This window comes from Pantherophis guttatus, chromosome 8, assembly GCF_059756535.1.
Source record: "Pantherophis guttatus breed Tessera chromosome 8, ASM5975653v1, whole genome shotgun sequence".
NCBI lineage: Eukaryota > Metazoa > Chordata > Lepidosauria > Squamata > Colubridae > Pantherophis > Pantherophis guttatus.
This window is the reverse complement of record NC_142070.1, coordinates 21,986,256-22,012,177: the sequence shown is the minus strand read 5'-3', so window position 1 is coordinate 22,012,177 and position 25,922 is coordinate 21,986,256. Positions and strand designations below refer to the sequence as shown.

Sequence of the window (25,922 nt, the reverse complement as noted above, 5' to 3'; positions counted from 1 at the left end):
AACATGAAACTGCTAATTGTGTTGTCTTGACCTAATTCGTACATGCTATCATGGTAAACTATAACATGGAGGTTTCTTTTAGACCACGGTATCAGGGGTGAAATGCTCCCGGTTCGGACCGGATCACCCAATCCGGTAGCGATGGAGGTGGGGTGATTCTGAGAACCAGTAGCAAAAAACCCCGCTCCCCCACCCATGCCCAGCTGAGCTGCACAATCATCAGAGGCTTTTTTTTTTTACTTTTAAAAACATTTTTTCTACAACCTCTTCAGCCAAAAAAAAATGCTTTTAAAAGTAAAAAAAAAGCCTCTGATGATCGCGCGGCTCAGCTGGGATCGTCAAAGGCTTTTAAAAGAAAAAAACACTTTTTTTCTTTAAATGCCTCTGATGATCCCAGCTGAGTTTTTTAAAAAGCTTCTGCTGATCAGACAACTCAGCTGGGATCGTCAGAGCCTTTTGAAAGCATTTTTTTACAACCTCTTCATGAAGAGGTTGTAGAAAAAATGGTTTTAAAAGTAAAAAAAAAAGGCCACGCCGTTCCAGTCACATTAACCACCACCACCAAGCCACGCCCACAGAACTGGAAGTAACAAATTTTAGATTTCACCACTGTGCAGTACACTGCATTATGTTATGAGAATATAGGAACTACAGTATGTTTTTGTTAAATCTAGATTTAGGACTTGGAGCGTTGTATGGATCTGTACATTGCATCCAAGTTACAGGAAGTATTAGATCCATTATACTTTGTGTATCAAATTGCATCTGGGAACTCAGCCTACTGTGTTGGAACCTAGGTGCCTTTTGGTTATTACTGTTGTTATTGCTTCATTTAATTTTCCAATTTCACACAGAAAGTGGAATTGAATTATCTGCTGCTGCTTTAAAGGAAAAGATTTAGCAGGAAATATCCTATGGCAAAACAATTGCCTTTTATATCCAATGTATTGAGAATTCAGGTCTAGGACCTTCAGGCTCATACCCTTGGCCATGCCTCCTTCTCCTCTAGCCTCAGCCCATTTATAGTCAGCTTTCCTCCTCCGCTGGCCCTACCCCAGTCATTTGCCCTGGCCAATGGGCCTCCGGCACTCCACCCCGCACCCTTCAGCTAGAGGCCCGTAGGCCAGGGGTAAATGGTTGGGGGAGGACCAGCGGAGGAGGAAAGCTGGTTGTAAATGGGCTGAGGTGGAAATCTGGAGGAGGAGGAGCGGCCAAGGGTAGGAGCCTGAAGGTCCCATTCCGGAGAATTCATTAATCATGGATACAAAACAGATTGATGCATAACTTGATTTATCACCTCTGAAATACTTTTTCCGTGATCTCAGTATCTCTACACCTAGTAACAGTCCCACGTATATTCCCTGGTTCTGGATGCAACTACTATTTTTTATACTAAAAGTTGAATCAGAGATTAAGTATGGCTCTAGCCTGTTTCAGGGTATACGCAAGGCTGCTAGTAGTCTTAAATCTTTGTCTCTCCATAGTCTCAGCCATTATACTGTATTGACTCTCCATACAAGAGGATCATTGTTTAAGAGAATATTGTTACAATACACTTAGATTGTCTTTGTGGTAGCAGCATCAGTTTTACATATATTTACATATTTCAAGTTATTTGATGGTGGAAGGAGAATGTGGAGGAGGGGAAATGATTCTTAAGTATTTGCAAGGAATTTATTAAGATTATTGGAAAACAAAGTTAAACGCGATTACAACATTTGACAACTTTTGATGCTGCATCTTCAGTATATTAAATTGTGTTTAACATATATGCTGTAATTTCCTAAAAAATCAAAGCAATCTAGCAAAACTGAAGAATTACAGAAGAAGGACTTGGAGCAAGAGGAGCTGCTCACACTTAAAGAACAACTGGATGAAGCTCATCAAAAGCTGAGTGAAATGGAAGAGCTCAAAGATCAGTTGAAGGTTTGGGAGTCTAAAATGGAAGCCGAGGAAGCACAAAAGTCAGACATCATAGAAAGACTTCAGGAAGATCAAGAAAAAATAAGAACCTTGACCCAAGAAAGAAGTGACTTCAAACAAAAATATGAAGCCCTTGAGAAGGAGAGAGATCAGCTCAAAGAAGATATACAAGATACCATCTCGATGGTAAGTTAAACATGGCAGAGAAACAGTAGACAAAAATAGGTGACTTTATCATTATGGACCATATTTATTCTTTTGGAACTTTTAATTGATGGTTAGAAGTCAAAGGATTGTATTTGATGATATCACTAAGTACAGCTAAAAATATTGGTCTTTTAGGGAAGTTAAGAGTGATAATAGGCACATTGTGCTTCAGAAATGCTGAGTATGGCCATTTCCATCCTTAAATTCATTTTACATGTGCTTTTCAGAAAAATGCAACTAAACCTTGCTTGTTTTATTGCTGAATGTTGGTATTCAATCATAGGAATTTTTTTTTTTGAGAAAAATTAGGCAATTAATCAGTGGAACGACTTGCTTGTAGAAGTTGTGAGTGCTCCAGCACTGGAGGTTTTCAAGAAGAGACTGAACAACCATTTGTCTGAAATGGTATAGGGCAGTGATAGTTAACCTTTTTGCATCTCATGCCAAAGGCGGGGGGAGTGCGAGGGAGTCGTGCGCACGCGTGCCCACACCCATAATTCTATGTGCATGCGCGTGCGACTCCCCCCGCTTTTGGCAGGTGATGGCACGGTGGGCCTGGTTGGCCCGTTTTTCGCTCTTCCCAGGCTCCAGAGCCTTTTTAGGAGCCTGAGAAGGGTGAAAATGGCCTTTCCTACCCCCATCCCCGGAGGCCGGAAACGGCCGTTTGCTGACTTCCAGTGGGACCAGACGGCCCGTTTATGAGCTCGCGTGCCCATCGATATGGCTCCGCATGCTACATGTGGCACACGTGCCATAGGTTCGCCATCAAGGGTATAGGATCTCCTGCGAGCAGGGGGTCAGACTAAAAGACCTCCAACTCTGGTGCCTTCCAACTCTGTTGTGCTGTTCTGTTCTGTTCTGTTACCACATGTAACATCAAATTGTCCATTGTTGTATTAAGAAAACAACCAAGTTTAGGAGAAAATATTATTTGCACCCCACAATATATTTTGTGATAATTCAAATGCATGCATATGTATATTTTTCTGTCTTTTTATGAAAGAATATTGAAGCCCAGGAGGGGTTCAGGAATGCCCAGAATTCTTTGAAGCAGTGTCAGAAGCGCATTAAAGAACTTGAAGAAACCATTTCAGAGAAAGACAAACAGATTTCAAGAGTTCAGGAAACTTTAGAGGTCACAATTGATGATCAAAAACAACAGGTAAGAGATCTGTAATTGAAATGCATTGACAGAATCAAGTTTTGGTTAAGTTTCTTGATCTGGGATGTAGATTTTCTGTTAGATCAAAGGCTGCTTATTTATTTCTTCCAAAGAATTTATGGAATAATATATTCATTGCAGATATTGCAGATTCTGAAATTAACAGACGACTTGAAAGACGTCTCAGTAAACAAAACTCAAAATGAAGACATACAAATCAGATTGTGCTTGTTGTTGTTGTTGTTAGTTGTGAAGTCATGTCCAACCCATCGCAACCCCATGGACAACGTTCCTCCAGGCCTTCCTGTCCACCACCATCCTCTGGAGTCCATTTAAGCTCACGCCTACTGCTTCATTGACTCCATCCAGCCACCTCATTCTCTGTTGTCCCCTTCTTCTTTTGCCCTCAATCTTTCCCAGCATTAGACTCTTCTCCAGTGAGTCCTTCCTTCTCATTAGGTGGCCAAAGTATTTCAGTTTCATCTTCTGTATATGGCTTTCTAAACAGCAGTCAGGATGATCTCCTCTAGGACTGACCGGTTTGATTGCCTTACAGTCCAAAGGACTTGCAGGATTTTCTCCAGCACCATAGTTCAGAGGCCTCAATTCTTTGACACTCAGCCTTTCTTATGGTCCAATTTTCACAGCCATACATTGCAACTGGGAAAACCACAGCCTTAACTATATGCACTTTTATTGGCAGGATGATGTCTCTGCTTTTTAGAATGCTGTCTAGATTTGCCATAGCTTTCCTCCCCAGGAGCAAGCGTCTTTGAATTTCTTGGCTGCAGTCCCCATCTGCGGTGATCTTGGAGCTCAGGAAAATAAAATCTGTCACTACCTCCATTTCTTCTCCATCTATTTGCCAGGAATTGAGAGGGCTGGATGCCATGATCTTAGTTTTCTTAATGTTGAGTTTTAAGCCAACTTTTGCCCTCTCCTCCTTCACCCGCATCAAGAGGCTCTTTAGTACCTCTTCACTTTCTGCCATTAGAGTGGTATCATCTGAATATCTGAGGTTATTGATGTTTCTCCCGACAATCTTAATTCCAACTTTTGATTCATCTAATCCCGCCTTTCTCATGATGTGCTCTGCATATAAGGCAGCGTGACAGTATATAGCCTTGCCAGACCAATTTTGAACCAATTAGTGGTTCTGTGACCAGTTCTCACTGTTGCTTCTTGACCTGCATATAGGTTTCTCAAGAGACAAATAAGATGGTCTGGTGCTCCCATCCCTTTAAGAACTTGCCACAATTTGTTGTGATCCACACAATCAAAGGCTTTAGCATAGTCAATAAAGCAGAAGTAGATATTTTTCTGGAACTCCCTAGCTTTCTCCATGATCCAGGGTATGTTGGCAATTTGATCTCTAGTTCCTCTGCCTCTTCGAAATCCTGCCTGTACTTCTGGTAGTTCTCAATCCACATACTGCTGGAGCCTAGCTTTTAGGATTTTAAGCATAACTTTACTAGCATGTGAAATGAGTGCAATGGTGCGATAGTTTGAATGTTCTTTGGCATTGCCTTTCTTTGGAATTGGAATGTAAATTGACCTTTTCCAATCCTGTGGCCACTGTTGAGTTTTCCAAATTTGCTGGTAAATTGAGTGTAGCACTTTTACTGCATCATCTTTTAAGATTTTGAATAGCTCAGCTGAAATATTGTCACCTTCACTAGCTTTGCTGTTGCTCAGATTTCCTAAGGCCCATTTGACTTCACATCTAGAATGTCTGGCTCTAGGTCAGCGGCCACCCCATCGTGGTTATCAGGGACATTAAGTTCATTCTTGTATAGTTCTTCTGTGTAATTTTACCACCTCTTCTTAATCTCTTCTGCCTCTATTAGGTTCCTGCCATTTTGGTCCTTTATCATGCCCATCTTTGCATGAAACGTTCCTTTCATATCTCCAATTTTTTTGAAGAGATCTCTGGTCCTCCCTATTCTATTGTTTTTTTCTATTTCTTTGCACTGTTCATTTAAGAAGGCATTCTTATCTCTTCTAGCTATTCTCTGGAATTCTGCATTCAATTGGGTGTATCTTTCTCCTTCTCCTTTGCCTTTTGCTTCCATTCTTTCCTCAGCTATTTGGAAAGCTTCCTCAGACAGCCATTTTGCTTTCTTGCGTTTCTTTTTCTTTGGGATGGTTTTGGTTGCTACCTCTTGTACAATGTTGTGAACCTCTGTCCATAGTTCTTCAGGCACTCTATCAGATCTAATTCCTTAAATCTATTTGTCACCTCTACAGTATATTCATCAGGGATATGATTTAGTTCATACTTGAGTGGCCTAGTGCTTTTCCCTACTTTCTTCAATTTAAGCCTAAATTTTGCAATGAGAAGCGAGCGATCCGGTAGCAAAGGTAAGTGAAACCCACCACTGATGTATATCATTTGATAGGTTCGATTTCATAAACATTCTTTCTCAAATCCAACAGCTACAAACAAAGTCTTTTGACCCGCAGCAATTGCTCCAGATGAATCAGAATGCAGAAAATTTTGATGACGCAGAGCAGCTCAAAATTAGTCTTGAGTCTCAAGTGGAAGTCCTACAGAAGGAGAATGCCGAGCTGGTTCAGAAGCTTCACAGCACTGAAGAAGATATCAAATGTATCAGCCAAGAAAAAGAGCATCTGAGAACAGAGGTAAAGGTTCTTCAAGCCGAGAAGGATACCATGACTCAAACTGTCCACCATCTAACCTGGAAGGATCATGGCTTGGCCAGTTCCTGTTCATTTTTCTTTCCATAAGTGTTATGGTGGTTCACTTAGATTTAACTTTTTAAATATATCTCCTTTCAACTTTAAGCAGACACATGAGCACTGGTAGCTCTGGTTCAATTTTGCAGGGAGGATCATTTGGACGTAAACCATCATAGTACCAAAATCCTGTTATTTGCCAGAAGACCTAAGAGAAAAATGAGTTAAATTCTTGGACATTTTTAAAAGGGGGAAACCTCCAAATTACTGCCTTCTAATTAATCCTACAATGCACATGGAGAAAAAAAAATCCTGATATCTATGACATTGTCCCATTCCATCATCAACTTGTCTTCTGTAAACCTTGTGTAGATAAAAAATGTTATCTCTGGATTCTGATTATTTTTTTAAAATGCCTCTGCTTTTACACTCTTGGTGCCTTTCTTCCCGTATTTCTAAATAATCAGACATTTTGGACTTGTTCCCAAATAATCAGGAGTAAATAGCTCAATTCTTCATCAAAATCATGTTTCAGATCCAACACCTAGAAAACAACTCCCTCGAGCTGCAGCAACTGCTCTGCCTGAAAGAAGAGGAGAGTCAGCAGAAAGTAGAGAACATGAAGGATGCACAGCTGGACAGTATCTCTGAGTCCCAAATGGAAGCCCTGCAGAAGGAGAAAACTGAGCTGGTTCAGAAGCTTCAGAGCACTGAAGAAAATGTCAAATGCATCAGCCAAGAAAAAGAGCATCTGAGAACAGAGGTAAAGGTTCTTCAAGCTGAGAAGGATACCATGACTCAAACTGTCCACCATCTAGGTGAGACTCTAGAGAAGCTGGTTCCAATGGTAAGAATTCAATTGCTTCCACCTTTGGGGCGATACTTTTTATTGGATTAGGATTTAATTGAAATGTGGTTTTATTTCATGTGGCTTTATTTTTCATTGAAGAATTTGGAACTGCAGGAACAATTGAGGGAGGCTAATAATTCTCTCAGAGAACATAAGGAAATGGTAGAAGAACTGAAAGGAAAAACCATAGCCATAGATTCTCAGACTTCAAAAATTGACGAGGAATTGAAACAAAAGGTAGGGAAATGTGTGACATTTTAAAAGCATTATTATTATTATTATTTATTAGATGTAAAGGCCACCTGGTTCCAGAATAATTTTGTTTAGCTTATAGTTTTTAAAACAGAAAAACAAAGAAAACATCTGAAGCATTTAGAAAACTATATCCCATATAATCCTCCCCCAAAATAAAAAATATTCCACTACCGACAAGCCTTCTCAAATCTCTTACTGTAAGACCTTTCAAGATTCTTGGAATATCATCGAATATGGCTAGAGAAACTGACACAGCAACATATTGATCTTAAACTGGAGCTGTTCCTGTTGGGTATCTTACCAGAGAAGTTTAGTAAAGAAAATATATATTTGATTTTACATGTAATAACGGCAGCAAGAATGGTATTTGCACAAAATTGGAAAGCAGAAAAAATTCCTACAAAGGGAGAGCTAATTAAGAAAACATTAGAATGTGCAGAAATGAGTAGATTAACATTAGCAATTAGAGGGAAGGAAGAATTGGAGTATTACAACATATAGGGGCAATTTTATTAATGGATAGAGACTGAATATAGACAATGGGCAATGTAAAAATAAGAAATATGGGGAAAATATGTTGTAATACATTAAGTTTAAATGTAAGAGGAAAGAAAAATATGTACTAAGAAAATGATGATAAATGTTGAATATGATGACACAAAAAAATTTTGTACCCAGATATTACACTGATTGATTAATGATGAATTGTTTGTTTAAAAATTAAAAAAAAAAATCCTATGGGAAAAAAAATCAAATCTCTTACTGTAAGACCTTTCAAGATTCTTGGAATATCATCGGGGAAGGAACTACATAGATCTCAGAAACAACAGGCAGAAACCATGAGAGATATGCAGATATGGCTTTATAGATTATAAACAACACCTTGAATTGCACCTGGAAACTCACTGACAATTAGTGTAGCTTAGTTAGCATTAGTGTTCCATGGACTTTGCAAGGAATTCTCAGCAATGCCCCACTGCTGCATTGTGAACCAACTATAGCTTCTGATTGGTCTTCAAAGGCAGCCCGACCTAGACTGCATTGCAGTAATTCCACCTTTAGGTGACTAGGATTTGAGAAACTATCTGAAGGGTTTCCTGATCCAGGAAGGGATGCAACCAGATGAAGTTATGCAAAGGTACTCTTATCATAGTTGCTATCTGCTCTTCAAGTACGAGCAACATGTACCAGATAACCTACAGATTAAACACTAGTCGTGAACAGGGGAGTGTAACCTCATCCAAGACTAAAGATGGAATGAACCCAGATCTGGGGTGCTCAAAAGTCCACAGGCACCTGGTTTTGACAGGATTGAGCATGATGCTTTAAACATCTGCCATTTAAAGTTCTCCAGTGCCCTGGTCAATAATTTTTATTTTAAAGTTCACAATTATTCTAAAGTTCACAGTTATTGAAACTCTTGCTGTTTTTTTGAATTGCATAATAGAAACTGATGTGCCAACTGATTTTATTTCATGATGTAATGAGTTTTTCCTTTTTCTCAATATGTACTTTAGGCTGAGGATACTCAGTTAGAACTGGAGAAATTGTTAGCATATGTAAAATTGCAAGAAGATGAGGTTCATACACAGAAGAATTTAGTTTTTGAGAAACAACAAATGTTTGAGAAACTTGAAGAGGAATTTAAAGAAGAAACAAAAAAACTAAAAGAAAAGGTGAGTAAATGACAAGTAGAATTATGTTCAAAAATATGGCCTAAAAATTCAAACTGTTTTTTTTTATAGTATGTCCCTTTTATTTCATGATGTAATGAGTTTTTCCTTTTTCTCAATATGTATTTTAGGCTGAGGATAGTCAATTAGAACTGGAAAAATTGTTAGCATTTGTAAAATTGCAAGAAGATGAGGTTAATACACAGAAGAATTTAGTTCTTGAAAAACAACAAATGTTTCAGAAACTTGAAGAGGAATTTAAAGAAGAAACAAAAAAACTAAAAGAAAAGGTGAGTAAATGACAAGTAGAATGATGATCATAAATATTGCCTAAACATTCAAAATGGTTTTTTTAAATAAGCACAGGTTTTTTTGACAGTATGCCCCTATTATATTTCATGTTATTTCTAAAAAGCCTCTAATTTTAAAAATTCAAGATAGTACAGATGAAAAGGAACTCTTTTGCCAAAATTGCACAGAACATATTCAGAAAGTAGAATTGATTATCAGTTGCAATGGTGATAGCTTTGAAAATGGGATTAACCAAATTAATAGAGGAATGGAGCATTTTTTCAAATTACCAGAAGATGAGCATGTTATCTTGCTGTGAGGAATCAGTCTTAAGGGAAGAGGAAGCTGAACTGGATAGGACTTTGCTTTAATCCACCATGATTCTTTCACATTCATTGAAGTTTGAATTTTTCTTACAAAATCTATAAAATAAATTAAAACTTGGGGAGGGAGGTGAAATTGTGTTTCATATTTGGAGTTTTATTTCTGTAAGCCACCCAGAGTCATCATAAGTTAGTTGGGAAGCCATATAAATTTATTTAATAAACAAATTTCAATTTTGTCCTGATTCAACTGATCAATTTTCAGTTCGATCTGTACTGAAAATTCTGCTGCCAAAGTCATTTATAAAGCAGAGTTCTAACCTGGAAGGACCATGGCTTGGCCAGTTCCTGTTCATTTTTCTTTCCATAAATGTTATGGTGGATCACTTAGATTTAACTTTTTAAACGCATCTTCTTTCAACTTTAAGCAGACACAGGAGCACTAGTAGCTCTGGTTCAATTTTGCAGGGAGGATCATTTGGACATAAACCATCATAGAACCAAAATACTGTTATTTTCCAGAAGACCTAAGAGAAAAATGAATTAAATTCTTGGACATTTTTAAAAGGCAGAAACCTCCAAATTACTGCCTTCTAATTAACCCTACAATGCACATGGAGGAAAAAAAATCCTGATATCTATGACATTGTCCCATTACATTACCAACCTGTCTTCTGTAAACCTTGTGTAGATAAAAATGTTACCTGATTCTGATTATTTTTAAAAAATACCTCTGCTTTACACTCTTGGTGCCTTTCTTCCCGTATTTCTAAATACTGTATTTTTCAGAGTATAAAACGGTCTGGACTATAAGACGCACCTACCTTTTTTGGTGAGGAAAACAAGAAAAAGAAATCTACCTCTGCCTCTCAGCAATTTTGCCTCTTTGCAGCAAACAGCAAATAGCCTGTGTTACTTTCATTTTCAGCATAGCTTGATTAGCACAAGAAAAAAAAATCTGCTCCCAGCAATTTACCTCCTTGCAGCAAGCAGCAGAGGCCCGTGCAGCAATAGGCAATGGCAATATCTGCAGCCTGAAATAGCTGAGAGTCGAGAGGCCGATCCAACAGACAATCAACTTGTGCTAATTAGGCTGTGCTGAAGCTGAAATGAGCTGTTTCTTCTTGCTGCTTGCTGCAAGGAGGTAAATTGCTGGGAAGCAGAGGCCATAGGGTGGGGGGCCAGTAGATGGGCGGGACTACATTTGGTGTATAAGACACACCTAAATTTTCACCCCCTTTTAGGGGGGAAAAGGTGCATCTTATACTCCGAAAAATACTGTAATCAGACATTTTGGACTTGTTCCCAAATAATCAGGAGTAAATAGCCCAATTCTTCTTCATCAAAATCATATTTCAGATCCAACACCTAGAAAACAATTCCCTTGAGCTGCAGCAACTGCTCTGCCTGAAAGAAGATGAGAGTCAGCAGAAAGTAGAGAACATGAAGGATGCAAAACAGCTGGACAGTATCTCTGAGTCCCAAATGGAAGCCCTGCAGAAGGAGAAAACTGAGCTGGTTCAGAAACTTCAGAGCACTGAAGAAAACATCAAATACATCAGCCAAGAAAAAGAGCATCTGAGAACAGAAATGAAGGTCCTTCAAACCGAGAAGGATAACATGATTCAAACTGTCCACCGTCTGAGTGAGACTATAGAGAGGCTTGTTCCAGTGGTAAGAATTCATTCATTCATTCAATTTATTTGCCGCCATCTTGTTTCAAAGCGACTTAATTTGCTGCCACTTTTAAGGGAAATCCACTTTTTTATTGGATTAAGATTTTCTTTAAATGGCTGGTCAACTTGATTTCATGTGACTTTTGTTGTTGTTGTTGTTGTTGTTAAAGAATTTGGAACTGCAGCAAGAACTGAGGGAGGCTAATAATTCTCTCAGAGAACATGAGGAAATGGTAAAAGAACTAAAAGAAAAAATCGTAACTACAGATTTTCAGACTTTGAAGATTCATGAGGAGCTGAAGAAAAAGGTAAGAAAGTTGCAATTTTTAAATGTTTTAATATTAAAGAGTGCCTGCTGCTTTAAACTCTCTCCTCCCCCCTTCCCCTGGTCAATATTTCTTATTTAACATAAAAGAATTGGTGGAATTGCAATTATACGAACTCTTAATATTTCTTTGTTTTATACAAAAGGAAATTGCAATTGATGTCCTCAATAATTGTATCTCATGACATCATCATCTCTCTCTCTCTCCCTCTCTCTCTCTCCCTCTCTCTCTCTCCACACACATACACATTAAGAGTGAGCATAGTCAACTTGAACTGGAGAAATTGTTGATGTATGTAAAATCACAAGAAGATGAAATAAATATCCAGAAGAATTTGGTTCTTGAGAAACAACAGATGTTTCAGAAATTTGAAGAGGAGATTAAAGAAGAAACAAAGCACTTGAAAGAAAAAGTAAGAAAATTACATTTTTTTAAAAGCCTGGACCGATAAAAAGGAACTATTTTGTTAATTTATACATATTCATACTATGAAATTGGCTATACAAGAAGCAGGATTAACCAAATTTGGAGGAATGAGCATTCAACAGCTATTAGAATGTAATAGTTTTGTGCCGCCTCTCATTTCAACAGTAGCTTCATTCTGAAGACCAGTGTCAATGGAACATATTGTCCTGCTCATGTCGTTCTTGTAGGCTTGCAAGGCTTTAAGAGCCTTGGTGGTGCAGCGGACTAAGTGCTGTTATGTAGCACTTAGCTGCCAGCTGCCTGCAATTAGTGCGAGTTCAAATCTCATCAGGCTCAAGGTTGACTCAGCCTTCCATCCTTCCAAGGTAGGTAAAGTGAGGACCCGGATTGTGGGGGCAATAAACTGACTTTGTAGAAACACCGCTTATGGGAGGCCAAAAGCCCTAATAAGCAGGTATATACAAAAGAATGAAGGCTATTGCTATAAGTGCATTGTAAGCCGCCCTGAGTCTTCGGAGAAGGGCGGCATATAAATTGAACTAATAAATAAATAAATCACAGTCTAATTGGTTTTCAAGCGACTAGATTTGGGTTTGATTTGATTGGTCTGGACTCTTTCATGCTCTTAAAAGTTAGACCAAATTATAAAATATATAACTTATATTAAAAGTAATTTACATTTTTGTCCTGAATTTGGATCATGCAACTTGAAAAATCAAGTGAGATCCTTATCTTACGAATGTTTTTGGTCCTGGTTCGTACCAAACATTCTTCCCCCAGGGGTATTTATCTAGGATGTCAAACAACATTATTTACTTCCTCCACTCCTGTTTAACTTTTTCATAAAGTTCAAACTGGGCCACTAGAGGAACCTGGACTTTCACACGTCCACAAACATGCACACACCGTGTTGTCAGAAAAACACATGCCTATTTTGCGTTATGCAGACAACTGTCGAATACACTTAGATTAGAAATTCCTGTAGGAATCAAAAGATGACTGGTGGCCCTTACTCAGTATTGCAAGGATGATATTGTGAAATAAAATATCTTAAACCAAACTCATACCAGGAGATCAAGAATATACTTCAGTTGTTCCCACTATCACCCTGCCAGTAACTGTGCGAACTAAAATTAAAGGATTTATTCATTTTCAGTATTTTAAAGTTACCCTTTTCTGAGCAATTTAGAATTGCTTCTTTATTTTGAGTTCCTGTGATTTTAAGGGAACTTAAGTCAGAATTCTTTAATATTGGCTACATTCATACTAAGCCAATGATTTGTTTTAATTATAGCTTATAAAATGAAGCAGAGTAGAATAATTTACACAGCATGCTAAATTGAGATGGGTATAACTGCATAGGACAATAAAACAGAAAAAAATATATTATGGAATAGAATTATCTGGGAATGTAGGTTAAATACCTGTATCAGACCAGTGCTAGTGTGATTTAACATAAGAGTTAATTTTTACTGAATAAAATGGAAGGACTATTTCAGATAGTGACTAGCCTTTGTTTAATCTTAAAGACTGTCTAATTAAAACGTGGCTTCTTGTTTAGGGAAAGTCTTAAGAAATAGAACGAAAGTCAAGCTTATTATGATTATACAGGTGACTGGTGGAGGATACGGTCAAACATGGTGGGTGCAATTGTGCAATCATGGCACACACAAAAAATGTAAAGCTTTAATTGCATAGTCACAGCTTCCATCTTGACTTTTAAGAACCTCTGCCAATAACCCAGAAGGGCTGAGTTGCAGAAGGGAAAATTTTTGAAATTCTAGAAATTTAGAATATCTGGAAACATTGGAATGGAATGTACTGTATAATCTAATTAGACAAACGATTACATTTTGAAGACTGCCAATTTGTGAAAAAGTGATTATAGTCATGTTTATGTTTATACATCAGTACAGTGGTACCACTTTAAAATGTTTACTGCACTCGAAAGTTAAGAAAATAGCATTTTTTGTGAATCAAAAATAATTTTAAATATTTAAAAAGAGCACTCTAAGGTAAGGTGACCAGATTTTAACATTGGTAAAGAGGGACATTGTGGGCGTGGCTTATTTTGTGGGCGTGGCTAGCTGGTCATGTGACTGGGTGGGCGTGGCTAGCTGGTCATGTGACCGGGTGGCCATGGCTATGTGTATAGGGTAAGGTGAACAGATTTTAACATTGGTAAGAAGGACACCATTGTGGGCGTGGCTTATTGTGTGGGCGTGGCTTGGGGGCCATGTGACTGGGTGGGCGTGGCTAGCTGGTCATGTGACCGGGTGGCCATGGCTATGTGTATAGGGACTACTCAGAGGGCTGAAAAGTCATTTCTGACAGGTCCTCGCACTTTTGACTGGTCCTCACACTTATGACCATCCTCATATTTATGCCTGTGCAGCATTCTTAACAACCATGTCACTCATTTCACAACTGCTTCTCTTCACCATGGTGACAAGATAGGGCAAAAACGTAAAATTTGAGGACAGTCGTAAGTTCGAGGACTGGTCAAAAGTGCGAGGACCAGTCAAAAATAACTTTTTCAGCCCTCCGAGTAGTCCATATGCACAAAAGGACTAACCAGAGGGCTGAAAAAAGTCATTTCTGACAGGTCCTCGCACTTTTGACTGGTCCTCACACTTATGACCATCCTCACATTTATGCCCATGCAGCATTCTTAACAACCATGTCACTCATTTCACAACTGCTTCTCTTCACCATGATGACAAGATAGGGCAAAAATGTAAAATGTGAGGACAGTCGTAAGTTCGAGGACTGGTCAAAAGTGTGAGGACCAGTCAAAAATAACTTTTTCAGCCCTCTGAGTAGTCCATATGCATTAAAGGATACAGCAATAGAGAGGGATGAAGGAAGAGAAATTAGAGTAGGAGTGAGGGTAAGAGAGGGAGGAAGAGAGGAGGAGGAGGAGAAAGGAAGAGGAAGTAGGGAGGAGAAAAAGAGGGTGGGGGGAAGAGAAAGTAAGAAGGAAAGAAAAGAGAGAGGTGGTAGGTTTGAGGAGAAAGATTGCTGTACAATAAAAAAGATGAACGGGAAGAAAGCCAACCCCAAACAAATATAAAGATATTAAGATAAAGAATGAATTGTTAAACTTTAAAGAATAAAAGAGAACAAATATGAATAAATAGCAGTAATTAGAAACACACATACAAACATACAATGTATTTTCTTTGAACAGAATATTTGGCTGGTTCACAAATTTAAACAGCGTTTAGTCATTTCAATTAAATTTACAATTTCTATATTTCCTTTTTGCCATATTTATTCCTCATCTATTTTTTAAAAAAACCAATATTACCCTTCATCCTCATCTCTAATCTTAATCAAATTCAATTTTTCCCTTCTATTCTATATTATACCCCTTCCCATTGTCATCTATTTTTATATCCATCCTCACATTGGTTAATTATGTAATTATGTAATACAGTTGTTTAATACAAATTCAACATTTTAATATAAATCAATTAGTTATATAACTATCTTTTTTGTATATTAATCAATATGAACATGAATATTCCAATTATTTCCATGCAATCCAATTTCTTACAAATCAATTAATTATATCTATCAATAATAATAAACCAAATAATTTCCCCCATATATACCTCCAAACCACAACTTAATTGCTGGGTCGCCCGCCCCTCCTCCCATCCGCGCGGCATCAGCCTACCCTAGCCCAGGGCTGGGCAATTGTGGCTCTTTTACAACGTTTGGACTTCAACTCCCGCCGAGCCCATTCTGGGGAATTGTGGAGAATTCTGGGAGTTGAAGTCCACAAGTCTTAAAGCTGCCAAGGTGGGAGACATCAAGCATGAGGCTGGCCAAGTATCCTCCTTGAAAGACAACAGTTGAACATCAGGAAAGCTGTAAGAGGGCAGGGCTACATTTGGAAATTTTCGCATTTTTGCAGGTGGTGCATTACGATCTGGTGTCTGCAATGGAGAGCAAAATCCGGCTTCTTCTCTCCGCTGTAAGGGCGGCATCAGGATTCCACCTTGGTATATTTGCAGCACAAGGCAGCCCTCCTCTCCTGTCGCTTGGGACTCGGAGCGGTAAACAGCGTCTGGTTCGGGGAGCAGCCGGATTTTGCTCTCCATTGCTCTCTCAGCCCCCTGCAAGCTCTCGTCTCTCGAGGAACGCTCCCTGAAATGGCGCGGGAAACTTTGGTTGGGCTTCTCGAGAGATGAGAGCTTGCAGGGGACCGAGAGAGCAATGGAGAGCAAAATCCGGCTGCTCCCTGAACCAGACGCTGTTTACCGCTCCGAGTCGGCAGGAAACGAGGGCTACCTTGCGCCGCAAATATACCAAGGTTTTTTTTTTTAACACTGATCAGCTGTAGGTCGGCCCTTTGAAGCCCCGCGGCAAGAGTTCAAACAGTTTTTTTTCCCTCTAGCCATCAGCGGGGACTAAGGAGGCAGAATGAAAAATCGGGACTTTTTTAAAACGCCGCGGGACGCGGGACAAATTGCTCAAAAGCGGGACTGTCCCGCCAAAAGCGGGACGTCTGGTCACCTTACTCTAAGGGCTTCAGCTGTTTAGGGAAACGAACAAATTTCAATTTCGTCAATATTGTTTACCATAAATCTTGACTTTGACTTACAGTAGTTTTCCCTAACTATGCATCCTCCATATTTTGACCTTGAATGATGGGGATTTTTTAAAAAACTGAATTTATTCTCAAAGGGATTAGCTGCGGAAGGCTGCTTTACTAATGGTGTAACCTTTAATTTCTTAGATAATAAAATCAAATGAAGAGGTAAGCAGCCTTACTGAGGAAAAGAAACAATTGACAGCAGAATTGAGGGAACAGGAGAAATGTGTCCAACAGCTACAGAAAGAGAAGGCCTTGCTTCAAAAAGAGAGAGAGGACCTTCAGCAGGTTATGCAGAACATTGGAGAAGAAACACAAAGCCAACTTCAGGAGACCTTATCTGAAAAAGCTGCAAAGGTACGTGATGCTTTCCGGTGAATGGAATTATGTTTGTACATTAGTATATTAAATATTTTTAAGGGGATGTGGTGGCTCAGTGGCTAAGATGCTGAGCTTGTTGATCAAAAGGTTGGCAGTTCAGTGGTTCGAATCCCTAGTGCCACATAACAGGGTGTGCTCCCATTACTTGTCCCAGCTTCTGCCAAAGCACGTAAAAAATGCAAGTAGAAAAATAGGGACCACTTTTGGTGGGAAGGTAACAGCATTCTGTGCGCCTTTGGCCTTTAGTCATGCCAGCCACATGATCATGGAGACATCTTTGGACAGCGCTGGCTCTTCAGCTTTGAAACAGATGAGCACCCCTAGAGTCGGGAACGACTAGTACACATGTGCGAGGGGAACCTTCACCTTTTTATATTAAATATTTAATGAATGAAAAGTTAGGAAAATAGCACTTATGAATCTAAAATAATTTGAAATGTTTAAACTGAGTATGCTAAGGAATTCAAATGTTTAGGGAAAGAAGCAAAATTTAATTTCCTTAGTATTCCATTACCTTCCACTGAGGACCTGAATACCACATGGGTCAGAAAGAGGGCTGAGAAGTTACCTACAGACCCCTCACATCATGGACATAAACGGTTTCAACTCGCCCCCTCTAGATAGCGTTATAGGGCATTGCATGCCAAAACAACTAAACACAGAGACAATTTTTCCCTCTCTCTGCTGAATACCTAATCCTCACAGCATTGTCTTATGTCTAAGGATATTTACCCATGTAGTAAGTCTGTATTACTATTATCCTTCTCATCTTTCCTACTACCTCCACCTATTGGTATCTTATGATTATATTACTTTGTTGTTTTTAATGAACACTGAGAGCTTATGCACCAGAGACAAATTGCTTGTGTGTCCAATCACATTTGGCCAATATGTTTTGTTTTGTTCTTTAGACAAACTTGATGCTACACAGGCTTTGATTTAGTTTTCCCTAACCATGCATCTTCCATATTTTGACACTGACATATAAGGGTTCAAAACTGTTATCTGTCAAAGGCGCTAGCTGAGAAAGGCTGCTGTACTAATGGTGTAACATTTAATTTCTTAGATAATAAAATCAAATGAAGAGATAAGCAGCCTTACTGAGGAAAAGAAACAATTGACAGCTGAACTGAGGGAACAGGAGAAATGTGTCCAACAGGTACTGAAAGAGAAGGCCTTGCTTCAGAAAGAGAGAGATGACCTTCAGCAGCTTATGCAGAACATTGGAGAAGAAACACAAAGCCAACTTCAGGAGACCTTAGCTGAAAATGCTGCAAAGGTACGTGATGCTTTCCGTTGAATGGAATTATGTTTGTACATTAGTATATTAAATATTTACTGAATGGAATGTTAGGAAAATAGAATTTGTGGATCTAAAATAATTTGAAATATTTCAAAAGAGCACTGTAAGAGATTCAGTTGTTTAGGGAAACAAGCCCATTTTAATTTCGTTGTTATTTTTACCATGAATTTTGATGCTACACAGAATTTAATTTAGTTTTTCTTAACTGTGCATATTTTGATCCTTAATGATGGGGGTTAAAAAACTGCATTTATTCTCAAACGGATTAGCAGGGGAAGGTTGATTTAGTAATGGTGTAACATTTAATTCCTTAGATAATAAAATTAAATGAAGAGGCAAACAGCCTTACTGAGGAAAAGAAACAATTGACAGCAGAATTGAGAGAGCAGGAGAAATGTGTCCAACAGCTACTGAAAGAGAAGGCCTTGCTTCAAAAAGAAAGAGATGACCTTCAGCAGGTTATGCAGAACATTGGAAAAGAAACCGAAAGCCAACTTCAGGAGACCTTATCTGAAAACGCTGCGAAGGTACGGGATGCTTTCCAGTGAATGAAATTTCATGGATATATTGTTTCTTATTCTGTAAAACGATTGGTGCCAGATGTGTAGGTGTAGCTTTCAACCGAAACATCACATTGTAATTTCCCTTAAATCTTAGCTCTAATTAAGGCATCCTTGGGGGTGGGGGGTTTGAATGCTTTATGTCAAGGTTCGGCACCCTTCAGGTAACCTTAACATTATTAACATGAGCTGAAGATTGATGTTCAGTAAAACTATATCATGCAACCAAGTAGGAATTGGATTTTCTGGCAGGAGGACATTCCTACATTATTGAAATTTTACATTAAAGGGTAGAATACAGTGTCACTGTTTCTTCAGCCTTTGTCCGGTCATACAATCAGTGAGCGCTGTTGGAGTATCGTGTATATTTTGTTCAGAAATTCTATATAAATATAAAGTATAAGTTTATCATTTGCCTAGCTCTGTTACACCAATTGGAGAAGAAGTTGGAGCAAAATCAGACTTGTAATACTTGTTTTTAGATCCATTTGATTCAACAGTGCCAATTGAAAAGAAATTAAATTAGACCTTCTGAATTCTGATTTATATTTAAAATTCGTTTTGTTGGTAGATACAGAAAGTAGTTACTGAGTCAACAAATGTGATCAATATTTACTAAGGGAAAAAATAACAATGGAAATAGCATCAACCATGACAAAGCAAACCCAGCTTGAAAGTAGCCAGCCTGTTTCCTATTTCAATATCTGCTTAAAGTTGTTCTTTAAGCACATTTTTTAAATGTGGAAGTAAAGTCTGTTGATTCACTGTTTAATCAGCATCCCTATTTTAGGCAGCCAAAAATAAGAAATTGAGCATTATCTTTTCATATGTGAGCCTTCCTGTCCTATTTTTTTTTTCCACCAAGGATTAATGCATGTAATACAAACTTGCAGATAAATCTGGGATCCCTGTGACCTTGCAAAACCTTTAAATGTTGTCCACACCAACTAATAATCAAACTCTGGGTATGACTGAGATCTTTTTTTCGTTCATATTTTTATTAGTTTATCAAAATATAAAACACAGAAATACAAAGAAAAATGAAAATAGTGAGGAAATAGGGGAGGAAAAAAAGGAAGAGGAAAAAGTGTAGGATAAAGGGGAAATGAAAAAGAAAAGCATTGACTTCCAATTCCTTTTGGCACAGTATAATAACATGCAACGTCAACTTTTTACTTCTACATAATAATATACAGTAGCCAGGAGGCCCGATTGCTCAGCAGTTAAAGATGCTGAGCTTGTCAGCTGGAAAGCTGATAGCCCAGGTTTGAGACTTGAGCGCAACGCTACGGAGTGAGCTGCTATTATTTGCCCCAGCAACTGACCACCTAGCAGTTCAAAAGCCTGCAAATGCAAGTAGATAAATAGGTACCACTTTGGTGGGAAAGTAACTCATTCTGTGTGCCTCAGCATAGGGTCATGCTGACCACATGACCATGGAAGTGTCTTCAGACAATGTTGGCTTCCTCAGCTAACAAACAAAGATGAGCCTTTGTTTCAAAGATGAAAGTAGTTTCAAAGATGAAACCTTGAAATTTATATACAGTACTAGCCATTTCTATAACAACAAACCTATCTAATCAGCAAAACCCAAATTCAAAGTTTCATATATTTTTTTCCATTTCAAGCACAAAATCCAAAAGCGGTTTCCAAATAGAAACAAAACTAATTGTATTCATTTCTTTAATCAAAGAAGTCTATTTAGCCATCTCTGCTAACTCCGCCCATTTTTTACAGCCATTCGTCCATTGCAGGAATCAAAGTGTCTTTCGATTTTTAGAGTTCTATTAAGTATCCTATTTAGTTGGACATAATCTGCTCATATTGAGATCAGGGTGGATTTGATTTAAATCGAGTTGATTTAAATCACAATTTAAATCATGATTTAAATCACTAGTAAAAAGGCTTGATTTAAATCAATTCGATTTAAATCATAATTTTTAAAGAGCAACTGTCATCTCTGCTACTCCCTTGATTCACCGATAGTCCCAGTGTTGCAGAATATACAGCCTCATGCTACATAACTAAGCTCCATTTCATGCTGAATAAACTAAATTATTTATGTATCTTAAATAGAAAACTATCTTACAATAGATTTTTACCCCAAAAGTTTTTTATTAAAAAATATTAGATAAAAATCAAAAAAATCCGATTTAAATAAAAAAAAAATCTGATTTTTTTAAAAAAAATCATTGATTTTTATCCACCCTGATTGAGATAATAGTTTACCACTGAATATATATTCTCTTCTTTCCAGGATTCTGAAATGAATGTCAAACAAAAGATGCAAGACTGCTTTGAAATCTTGGAGGCAAAAATATTCAGAATAATGGTAAATGCTGTCACTATTTTTCTCTTTTTCCCATTGATTAAATCTGCATTAAGTGGAGTTCTAACTTCTACCTTTTATCCTTTTTCTGCCATTCTCACACAATGACTGAACTCCATTTCCAGTTATACCCAATCTATCTGTGAACTTCTATATTATACCAGAAAACAGAGGAACATCCATTTGCAATCCAGAAGTCTTGATATAGAAAGATAAATTGTAAATCAAGTGGTTTCCTTAGAATAACTGCTACCCCAAGAACTCTTCTCTTGTGCTGCTGTTATCAGGGGTGTCTTCAGATTATGGTTTTAAAAAAACCAAAAGCCCACACCTCACAATAGCAGTAGTAACAGTGTGATCAAAACTCCATTTCTTTTTTGGAATATTGCATTTAAAAGATGGACAGTGTTGATCATGTCATTGTGGCTGCCATTTTGAGATTTTTTTTTTTTTTTTAATCACACCCTGCAGATATCTCCCACAGCTACTTTTCCCCAGCTGTCTGTGAATGTATAATGTATGTTCTGGTGAGGGGGAGGATTACAGCAAGGACAAACCTAATGTTCAAGAATGGGTACAGTAGCTTGTTCACATGAATGCAGTTCCAAAAAATGCACGTTTCTGAATAGCACAAGATAGTGATCTCTTTGACTATGAGATTTTATTTTATTCCTGCTATGACTTTTGTGATTTTGAGAAAATCACTGATTTTAAAAGATGAAAACCTTGGTTAATTTCAGCCTGTTTCTTTTTTTTATTTCAGGAGGCTCTGAAGAAATTTCCAGAGCTGGAAAAAAGATCTGAATATTTCATAAACATCTCTCTTCAGATCAAGAATCAGTTTGATAGCAAGAAAGCTCTAATAGCTAAGTGGCTTCCTGGCATTTCTCTCCAGGAAGCCAATAACATCAAAAGGCTTCAGATAGAAACTGAGCGTATGAGCAACAGCCTCTATAGCCTGTTGAACAAACTCCAGGTACTAGCTTTAAATAGTATTTTGTATCACATGCTAAACTATTAAGTGGTTTGTTTAGTTGTAACAGTAACAGGGTTGGAAGGAAGGTCATCTAGTCCAACCCCCTGCTCATGCAGGAGACCTGTACTAGGGATTCGAACTGCTGAACTGCCAACTTTTCTGATCGACAACTAAAACTAGTCAGACTTAGTTTTAGTTTTGTATGTACAGGTGGATCTCGACTTACAACTGTAATGAAGTCTGCCCATTCAGGTTATAAATTGTGACCGCCATAGAACAGGTGATCACATGAGTAACCCAATTTTACAACGTTTTGACGCAATTCAGTAAATCACCATGGTCAGTAAGTGAATCTGTGGCCATTAAGTGAATCCATTGTTGTTAAGTGAATCCATTGTTCATTATAGGGCGTTTTTGCCCAAAACCCAGAAGTTAATGCTAGTTTTCAGCACAAAGTATGATAAATCCCAGTCATGTGACAATATAACACTGGGAAATGGCTGCAAGCATCTGAAATGTGATCACATGACTTCAGGGTGGCCACAGCCATCAGAAGTTCACAACAAGTTTGTAAGTACCATTGGGGTTTTGTCTGTGGTAACTTTAATCACTAAGCAACCGGTCATAAATCAAGGACTACCTGTATCTAGATCTATCCTTTGAGGTTAAACTATGATTCATGGCTTAGTGGGCCTTACAAACTCAGTTATAGCTTGATCAGTAAATTTGGTTAGATAAATTCCTAGATTAAAGTCACGTGTGAATCTGTTAGTTTGTTAGTTCTTTTGTACAGTTTGCATTACAGGTAATCCTTGACTTGCAACCACAATTGAGCCCAAAATTTCTATTACTAAGCAAGACAGTTGTTAAATGAGTTTTGTCCCATATTAAGGCCTTTCCTGCCATAGTCAGTGTATCACCGCAGTTGTTAAATTCATATTACAGTTGTTAAGCGAATCTGGCTTCCCCGTTGACTTTGCTTGTCAAAAGGTCGTAAAAGGTAATCACATGACCCCAGGACACTGTAACCGTCATAAATATGAGTTAGTTACCAAGGGTCTGAATTTTGATCACATGACCATGGGGATGCTGCAATGGCCATAAATATATTATAACTTTGAATAGTCACAAAATGTAAATATGTTCGGATTTTAAGGAAGATCTCTCTTGGATCTCAGGAAAGAGCCTGTAGTACAGTGGACTAAAGCACTGTTATTAACATCTGCTGCTTGCAATTACTGCAAGTTCAAATCTCACCAGGCTCAAGGTTGACTCAGCCTTCCATCCTTTCAAAGGTAGGTGAAATGAGGACCCAGATTGTGGGGGCAATAAGCTGACTTTGTATAAATATACAAAAGTATGAAGGCTATTGCTTAACGCATTGTAAGCCGCCCTGAGTCTCCGGAGAAGGGCGGCATATAAATTAAAGCAAAAAAACCAACAACAGAGGTCTGTTTAGCTCAATCTTCCCCAGCTTAAGGCTCCTCCAGCGAGAAGCACTTCAGCTCCCAGAATTCCCTAGCCAGCAATCCTTTGTTGAGAATTTGAGACAATTGTCTATATATCTGGAGGGCACCCAGGTTGGGAAAGATTGATCCAGTCCACAATTCTGTTGTTCATAGACTAAGTCATGTCTTGAGAATGGCTGTTGGTCGGATTCTGAAAGATCTCCTGTATGGAGAATTAGTGCAGGGAAAGCGCCTCAGAGGGAGACCACAGCTGCGATATAAGGATATCTGCAAGAGGGATCTAAAGGCCTTTGGAATGGACATTAACAACTGGAAAACCTTGACCTCTGATCATTCAGCTTGGAGGCTAAAGACACAGTATGGCCTTCTCCAATTCGAAGAGACACTTGTTTGGTAGGCTGAGCCAAAAAGGCAGTCCCAGAACCAGCGAAATCTTGGGGCTGGGCAGGGGACAGAATGTATCTGCCCTTAGTGTGGAAGGGATTGCCACTCTCGAATTGGCCTTTTTAGTCACACTAGATGCTGTTTTAGGACCTCTTTCCAGAGCACATGCTGGCTGAGGAATTCTGGAAGTTGAAGTCCACAAGTCGTAAAGTTGCCAAGGTTGGAGACCCTTGGACTAAGTGGTGTCTTAGGAACAGTCAATTCTACACCTCAGAAACAAAACAGCACAAACTCTCTTCAACAATGGGCAACGTAAGATTCAATAAGTGGAAAAACAGGCTGTTGCAGTTTTTAATAGAGATGGTAGCCCACATTAAACAAAACAAGTTTTGTGGCACCTTTGAAAGCTGACTAAACTTATTGTAAAGTTAAAGTTTACTTACAGAGTAAAGCTAAAATGGTGTGCAGCTTAACCCAAGATAAATGACTAAACTCAATGAGATTTTGAGCACTTATGTTCGGTTAGTAATAGCAACAGCAATAGCACTTAGACTTACTGTATATACCACTTCACAATGCTTTACAGACCCTCACTAAGCAGTTTACAAAGTCAGCATATTGTCCCCAACAATTTGGCTCCTCATTTTACCGACCATGGAAGGATGAGTCAACCTTGAATCGGTCAGGATCGAACTCCTGGCTATGGGCAGAGTCAGCCTGCAATACTGCCGTTTAACCACTGTACCACCACGGCCCTTAATTAACTTCTTCATCTTCAACAGTACTTTTTTACCTGCTTGTGCGACAAAAGAAAGGAATACTACACAAATGTCAGCAAGTACACAAGGGAGCTGCTTGATGAGCGAAGAAATCAACATGCACTGCTAATGCAAATTCAGCAACTCGGAAAGCATCACATGGCACAGCAGGGAGCTGGATCACGGCAGTCTGGTATCTCAGAACTGATACAGAGCTTGGATGGTCTCACAAAGGTAATGCTTTTCCAAAGGTTGCCTGCTGGGCTGGGGCTGGGGCTTGGGCAGGGGCAAGCAGCATTACCAAGACCTTGCTATATCTCCAAGCACCATTTCCAAACCCCTCCCTCCGTTAAATTACAGTTCAAAAGAATCAAATGGCCAAAATAACATGCGTTTGGAAAAATCCCACACAGCCTCACAACATTTGGATGGGGAAGCATCTCTCGCAGAACAGAACCTGAAATATTTGCCACCCTGTGTTGTAGGCTGTGGTAATAATTTCCATCATCTGCTGTTTTTTGTTTTTGTTTTTATTTATTTAATTAGAAAATGTGCATTTGTTGGTTATACAACAATAAAAACAGTAACCCCACAGCCCCCTGGCAACAGCAATCAGTCAAACAAGCTACTTGATGGGATCTATCCCACTCCGGGTTCCTCAGGCCAGAGGTAGTATTCAGCAGGTTCTGACCAGTTCTGGAGAGCCAGTAGCGGAAATTTTGAGTAGTTCAGAGAATCAGTAAATACCACCTCTGACTGGCCCCGCCCCTATCTATTCTCTGCCTCTCAAGTCCCAGCTGATCGGAGCTGAGCAGAGGAACTGGGGATTTTGCAGTAATCTTCTCCGGGAGTGGGGAGGGAATGGAGATTTTACAGTATCCTTCCCCTGCTACGCCCACCAAGCCGCGTATGCTACGCCACACCCACAGAACCGGTAGTAAAAAAAAATTGAATCCCACCACTGCCCCAGGCCCATTGGAAAAAACAAGGTCTTCAGAACCTTGTGAAACAGTGCCAAAGTGGGGGCCAGTCTAACCTCTACAGAGATGATGAGTTAATAGCAATATCACTTATATACCGCTTCACAGTGCTTTACAGCCCTCTCTAAGCGGTTTACAAAGTCAGCATATTTCCCCCAACAATCTGGGTCCTCATTTTACCCACCTTGGAAGGATGGAAGGCTGAGTCAACCTTGAGCCTGGTGAGATTTGAACTGCCAAATGGCAGGCAGCCTGCAGTACTGCACTCTAACCACTGCACCACCATGGCTCCGACTTAAGGTCAGTCTTTAGAGCCATTTCCTGGAGACTCGTGTTCCAGAAGCCACTAAGACCACCAAGGCTGATGCCA

At 38.9% G+C, this 25,922-nt stretch overlaps 1 protein-coding gene across 4 annotated transcripts in view; it reads left to right on the top strand.

The window, feature by feature from the left end:
• The window catches only part of CENPE (centromere protein E), a 69,085-nt gene that overhangs the window by 31,825 nt on the left and 11,338 nt on the right, over positions 1-25,922 (top strand). For 2 of the 4 annotated variants that reach the window (XM_034442203.3, XM_087875414.1), the window contains 16 exons: positions 1,798-2,109; positions 3,134-3,292; positions 5,756-5,935; positions 6,525-6,836; positions 6,939-7,076; positions 8,612-8,770; positions 8,899-9,057; positions 10,741-11,055; positions 11,228-11,365; positions 11,637-11,795; positions 16,557-16,769; positions 17,860-18,072; positions 18,411-18,623; positions 20,914-20,988; positions 21,749-21,961; positions 24,597-24,806. In XM_034442203.3, the coding sequence (XP_034298094.1) occupies positions 1,798-2,109; positions 3,134-3,292; positions 5,756-5,935; positions 6,525-6,836; positions 6,939-7,076; positions 8,612-8,770; positions 8,899-9,057; positions 10,741-11,055; positions 11,228-11,365; positions 11,637-11,795; positions 16,557-16,769; positions 17,860-18,072; positions 18,411-18,623; positions 20,914-20,988; positions 21,749-21,961; positions 24,597-24,806 (3,168 nt within the window). Of the gene's footprint in view, positions 1-1,797; positions 2,110-3,133; positions 3,293-5,728; positions 5,936-6,524; positions 6,837-6,938; positions 7,077-8,611; positions 8,771-8,898; positions 9,058-10,740; positions 11,056-11,227; positions 11,366-11,636; positions 11,796-16,556; positions 16,770-17,859; positions 18,073-18,410; positions 18,624-20,913; positions 20,989-21,748; positions 21,962-24,596; positions 24,807-25,922 lie in introns of all 4 variants that reach the window. The other 2 variants (XM_034442202.2, XM_034442204.2) reach the window with 1 other exon arrangement.